General features: G+C 50.2%; 3 protein-coding genes across 3 annotated transcripts; 1 reads left to right on the top strand and 2 right to left on the bottom strand.

Moving 5' to 3' along the window:
* Nucleotides 1-542, bottom strand: CTAM01_17076 (uncharacterized protein; the record flags this gene model as incomplete). The annotated part of the gene is made up of 1 exon (XM_060533067.1): nt 1-542. A coding segment is annotated over one exon (542 nt), but the record flags the coding sequence as incomplete, so codon positions are not given.
* Nucleotides 543-2,294: 1,752 nt separating this feature from the next.
* Nucleotides 2,295-3,259, top strand: CTAM01_17075 (uncharacterized protein; the record flags this gene model as incomplete). Its single annotated transcript, XM_060533066.1, has 2 exons — nt 2,295-2,551; nt 2,605-3,259. 2 exons carry the CDS (start codon nt 2,295-2,297, stop codon nt 3,257-3,259), a joined length of 912 nt encoding a protein of 303 aa, XP_060372356.1.
* A 1,644-nt stretch (nt 3,260-4,903) lies between these two features.
* Nucleotides 4,904-5,895, bottom strand: CTAM01_17074 (uncharacterized protein; the record flags this gene model as incomplete). Its single annotated transcript, XM_060533065.1, has 2 exons — nt 4,904-5,104; nt 5,185-5,895. The coding sequence occupies 2 exons, from the start codon at nt 5,893-5,895 to the stop codon at nt 4,904-4,906; spliced, it is 912 nt and encodes a 303-aa protein (XP_060372355.1).
* Between the last annotated feature and the right edge of the window lie 490 nt (nt 5,896-6,385).

The raw sequence follows: 6,385 nt of genomic DNA, 5'->3' as shown, positions 1-6,385 counted from the left end.
GGCTCAGAGTGTTCGGCCACTCTTCCGACTGACATCAGGTCCTTAGGCCCTCCATTTAGCCTGGCTCGTTTGGATGCGTTTCCAGAGTCCTTAGTCGAGCTTTTTTGAGTTGTATGGGGTGTTGACAGAGAACGTTTCCGAAGGGACGTATGAGAGGACCGTTCTTCATTGTTTTGCTTTTCTGCTCGATACCTCTCGACTATCGCTTGGGCTTGTTTTGTAAAAGCAGGTGGAATCTTGCCTTTACCAGGCCATTGCGCTAGAGCGTCGTTGAACTGCTGTCGCTCAGTAGAGAGTGTAGTTATGTTGGATACAAACAAACACAGATAATAGACTGGATCCCCGAATTCCTTTCGTATATTGAAAAGAGATTTCTGAGCTGATTGGTGCCGACTTCTCGTTGGTTGAGCAGCTGTCGCATGGTATGGTGGATTACACAGTAAGATAGCCATACGGTTCAGCCTTCCGCTCAAGTCTTCATCGGAAAATCCGTGCTCATACTGGTCCAGGAAAGTTGTAAGGCTGCTGATATGCCTAGCCATTGTATGGATCTTGAAAAAGAGGGAGATGAAGTGCGCAAGCCTGTGCAACACGCTGTAGAACGATGAATAAATAGAGAATGGATGAGCGGGGAATACTCGATACATGGATGAGCAAGGAGCGGACTAGATGTGTTCCTCGGCGTCTAGCCGCTCAACTCCTATTTGCTGGAGGCAAGTGGCGCAAATGAAGAGGCCTGTTTGCCAATCGTCACCTTAGAGACCGTGCTGAAGCTGCGTCACTCCACCAATGGTATTGTCAAGGTATGTACATAGTATCCACCCGTTCATACATCTCTCGACTATCTATTCATATTCATCCATCCATTCATCTATCTTTCATTATATGAATGCTTTAAAATCGTGCGTCCAGAGACACGATAGACCGCTATATGACTCGTCCGTAGATGGTCCTAATTTTGGCCGAGAACAATTGACGACACATAAGCGGGCTACCAATCTGGAACTGCTCTCGAGTGGGAACAGCGACATGACGGCTGAGAAACATGACCATCACGAATGCTGCAAGTGCATTGGTCTAGCCGCTTTCGAGCGTCAAAAGATCACGTCTATCCTGACGAAGTGTTGCGGTGCATTGCCGATGAGAGACACAAGCAGCACGGCGCGCAAGTACAAGAAATCACCAACAGCTGGCAGATACAGCCCTTCGCACATCACCAATTTGGTCGCGGGCTCCAAACCCCCTGGCAGAACTCTGCGTTCGTGCACATGCATTGTGGTCATCACATTCGTGCTTAGCACATCTATCCATCCGCTTTACATTTACCATATCTGACTCATCTGTTCATCACACGCCTGCATGCGCCCAGCACGTTTTCTTAGCCAGTCTGTCTATTTTGGGAGCGGATCGTCAAACGGAACATACATTCTTCAGGACGCTCAAATATTTTGAAGTGACTCAAGTGGGATATTGGCCCGGGGAATTTTCCCGTCCTCTTTGAGGCCGCAGCTTCATCGGCCTAGCCATATTCTAGCTGTAAGAAATCATCCAATTTCCGGTACAAGTCGCAGCGCACCGTTCTCAGAAGTCTCTGTTGGTGGCGGAGGCGTCTCCGGACATAGCTGTCCATTAATCCTAACCACCAGACTTGTCATCCTACTCAGACACGCCTCTAATGTCTATAGTGACACCTAATTGACACGCTCTAAAAAGGTCTAGGTTTTTGTGAGCTCACGACAAAGAAGTCGGAGAGACTGTGCACCAGTTACACACGATTTATCACTGATTGGGGTCCAAAATAAAACAACGACGTTCAAGTGTTATGCAACTATTCGTAGAAAGATGCTTACCAGCGGTTTAGAGTGAGTATTGCGCAAGTCGAAAAGAGAGGTAAAAGAACGCTTCCTCACGACGTCTACGGGTTAAAGCATCTGATCCTGTCCATTTTTTGAATAGAGGCTAGGGCGGCGGTAGAAGGGGAAATGACTGAACGAGTGAATGCATGATTGCAGGATGTATGATGCATGGATGACTGTCTGTTTTTCACACTGTGTGGGGGATTCTGTTCATCATGGCCTGGCGGGCTAACTCTCGGCCAACGACAACCCTACCGAGCCTTAGAATAGGTGATGTAAACTACATGGACCACCTTCAATACGAGAAGACGACAATATAAGACCAGAAAGCTTGTCCGTTGCCATCTACAGAGTATTGCGCTTCGGCTCTACTAGCGAAGATATAACCAGCAACATACCGACCTGAGCCTCCTTATCATCTCAATTAAACACTTCAACATGGACGTGCAGCCCATCTATCTCTACAGAACTGTTCGAGTGGCGGTAAGACAGCCTGACGGAACTCTGTTGACAACGGAAGGCGGAGAACAACAAATTCTGTACCTTCAACAAGACGGTATATTCGGCGGTACCGGCCAAGTAGCGATACATCTGATGCAACACGAAATGATGAGCATCCGAGCAGAAATCATCCGCTTCTCTGCCCATTCCGTGTGTAACTACGTTTGGAGGTTGACAACCGATCATTTCAAATTGTAAGAATACCCTTGTGAGTTCCGACTTTGGGGATAGGTCTGACAATGAGCAGACAAGTGAGGTTCACATCTCCATGGCAACCCTTTGCTCAGCTGGCTTTGATCCCGTCCCCAGAAGGGTGCGGGTTAATAGCAACCGCCTCTTTCCCTCGTTCTCCAGGTAAGGTGGCCGTGCGTATGGGTCCGTCAGGCCGGGCGGTCGGCACAGCTACTCGAACCCTTGTCGCCGGCCACGGCTCGCCCATGATTTGTTCAATCAACATCGATATCTCGGAGGACGATATGATCGTGATTTTCCAACCAGACGATCCAACTTTGGCCCCCATACTTTCCCAAATATTCACAAGACCGTCCTTCGGGTGGAATTCGGAGACTATCCAGCCAGATCCCTTCTACACCAACGACTCTCTCAGCATGTCAGACGCAAACAATATGGGCTATGCACCTGAAGTAGAAAACCACACGGGAATCTGCCTCCCGCATTGCAGCAGCGTCATCTCTCCTTCTCAACCAGAAGCCGGCTGGCAAAGTTGTGTTTCACATCAATACCAATTGCCATATGCAGATAAATCTAGTCCAGCTTCTAGATCAACACTCAGCATCGGCTCAGAAGATCAAAACAGTGCACAGTTCACCACCATCAATAGTGCTGGCACTCACCATGATCCTGGTGATGACCGTTGCATCGTTGTCAAACTACTGCCGTAGGCTAATGAGGGGGTTTACAATAGCGGCGGCCAAAGGTGGACGAATTACTGATTGGAAGAAACAACTAGAACGACGATCATTAGTTCGTCTAACACCCCTTGGATATTCAGGATGAGTGTGAGATATGAAGTCCGTTTCTGGCACATGGGTTAAGCTTCCAGTGGTTGCCCTGATGAACCGTTCCAAATGCAAGAGAAGCTATCCAACCAAATGATGCCAGTATTTGTTCCAATGACACTCCAGCTTCGCATGGTCGACTCATTAGACTATAAGTAATTGGTTCTGGCATCACATACTGGCAAAAAGGCGTTCGTCATTTCATTTAGATGGTCAAAAAAGAAAAAAATTCCATATTAGAAGCCCAGAGCAAGGACCGCTTGACCTGGATTGAGGCTCTTCTAACTCTACCAACAGTAAGGGCCATCATCATCAGCGACTAACTGGTGAAGGTTCTGACCGTGATGCAGTCGGGTTACGGAGGGCGGGGGTGATGATGGGTAAAATGCGGGTATCTCAGGGCTTCGCCAAAACGGAGCTATTCAGCATCCAATGGGATGCTCCAGATTACTGAGCTCTTAAATCCTGGCTTTTGCCTCTCCGGTCCCCAATGCGCAGTGTCCGGAATCAGTCCGTAGCGTGGTGACAGTCGCTAAACAAGGCTGCCCCCACCGTATCCTCGTCCTCGAATTAAGGTCGAGCAGTGCCACACTGCTTCATACGGCGCCGAGCATCCACATCCAGGAGAATGCATTCACCCGAGTGAATGCCTCTGGAAAACATATTCTAGTCCGCGGCTAACTGGTTTTCGCGTGGCACGTCGCATCACAGAGGTTTGACGACAATGCATTGATCGTCAGCACTATTTCCTAGTTTTCGAGCCTAATTATGGTGATAGACTGCGCATCTCGTGGATCGGGGCTTGTCTCAGATGTTGGGTCCGAAGCTGAGAGCAGTATGGGTGAGAACGGTCTTTTGGTCGGTCGAGAGAATGCCAGGTGTAGCACAAGAGCCTGTTCTCAGGCTGGAAAATGGCAAACCAGATATGATCTCTGATATCATCGATCTCGAAAGAGTGAATAAAAGGTGCATCCTGGACTGCGACAAGAGTCTAAGTCGCCCTACCGAGTACTGCACCGGACAGCCCAATCCTCACGTCCACCTTGCTGGGAGGGCTAGAATGCCGTGACGGCCATTATACTGTGGCTTGCTCATCTTCCCTGTCCCCAACCTAGTTAGTTAGTTACATTTGTAGGTTGACGATGCATAGCGACTTATTATGCGTGACTATTCGGCTATCATGTCCCACATAGCCCAGGAAGTGGACAAGACGTGATCATTATCTTCACGAAGCTATAGTGATGCCATCACGCACGCCTACCTATGTCTTCATACCTCCGCTCGCCAGTCCTTGCATCCGTCCCGGCCGGAAAGACAGGGGGTGATGATCTAACAGGAGAGTCCCTGGTTGTGACTCTTCGCTTCCGGCGACGATACTCCTCATCCACAGTCTCCTCGTCACTCTCGTGAGCAAATGATCGCTTTCTGGCTGAGCAACGCCCTATAGCCCCGCTTCCGCTTCGCGCACATCGACCCGCCTGCTTTTTATCTTCTGGTTCAGTAGGCATGCTTGCCCTTGTCAGAGAGCTAGTTTTCTCCACGACTTGGGCATAAGAGAGCTCTGGCGAGGAACGTGACGTGCAAGGCGACGTGGTCTGTACCGGGCAGGGGCTTGTGCTTGACCGAGAGCCTTTCGAGAGTGGTGTGGCGGCAACGGTGGACAAACCGTCCGTCGGTCGCGGCGACGTGGGGCGTAGCCCGGACGGCGATCTTGGGGTTATTGGCGATCTTGGTGGTGTGTTTATCGATTCGGGCGACCGTTCGACGGAGTCCCCCTCTTTTTCTTCTTTTGCTCCCGCTAACAAGACTGATTTTGCATCGTACGCACCCATGGATGATAATGGCTGAGATTGGTGCTCCGAAGTTGTCTTGTCCGTATCGTGACAAATTGTTCCTCTCTGCAAAGTCTGACTCCACGGGTTGTCCACTTGTTCGTCCGAGCCAGGTGAGGAGCACAACTCGGGGGGGAATGTGTTCTCGTATTCCCATGGATCGCCTCCATCTTCGGAAATATCATCTCGCGCATCGCCATCGTATCGAGCATCGGGTCCATTTCCAACTGTGCTAGTATCACCGGCGGTGGTGACGCGCATCAGCTGCTTATCCTCGGCCCTACTCCAACCGAAGATAACGCCACACACGAACTGTATGAAGCTATCCATACTGCCAGTCTGGCCGATTTTGAGCGCCGCATCGCGAGTATTTGTAGACAAGAAGTGCTGTTGGGAGGTGATGGATGAAAGGGCGATGTCGCGGATGAAATTGTCGAGATCTCGGCGGCGCTCTTCGTGTTTCGCAGCGAGAAGTTCCTCGAGGTGTCCACGATTCTCGGCGTGTTTTGCAGCAGCAATGATGTCGGCAAAATAGGCGTCCTCATCGAGGAGTGGGACTGCGATCGTATTGAACCGCCGCCAGTAGTCACCCCATATCATCTTTGGATCGTGAAAGTCCGGCTTAGCTATTCGTCTCCAGGCCTTGTTTTTCTCGTATGTCATTTTCGGCGGCTGGAAGGCGGGCATTATGTGATTCTGTCTTGGGTGTTGATGGTGGTCGAATCGTCGGTCGGGCGGTCGGGTCCGTCAGGTGTACGGGCGGATGTTATAAGTAGATGATAATGTGCAAAGTTCGATGCGTGTATTTACGTAGATGGTGAATGTGTGTAGAGAGAGGATGCTGCGGTAAGATGGATGGCCGGCTTGGAGGTTGGGCGGTGGAGAAGGTCCTATTTTTAAGTTTAGGGACTTCTTGTACGTGACGGATGACATGGTCCAGTCATCAGCCAGCCTTGGCACTGAATGCAACCCGTTCGAAGAGCAAGCGCGCGCTCTTCTTGGGTGCAGGCGCTAAACAAGCGCCACCTGTCTCCGGTCCGATACATGGGCGCAAGTACCTTGCCGGGCATTTCCTTGACAAGGTCTCGATGATTACTTATAACACCCTACCTTGGCCCGTATCAGAGTCGTAAAGGACTCCCGAAGCTATACTGCCTCACCTACTTGCCTTCATTAT

Source organism: Colletotrichum tamarilloi (genome assembly GCF_030869305.1).
Source record: "Colletotrichum tamarilloi strain Tom-12 chromosome Unknown Scaffold_333.1, whole genome shotgun sequence".
NCBI lineage: Eukaryota > Fungi > Ascomycota > Sordariomycetes > Glomerellales > Glomerellaceae > Colletotrichum > Colletotrichum tamarilloi.
This window is presented reverse-complemented; position numbering and strand designations above follow the sequence as displayed.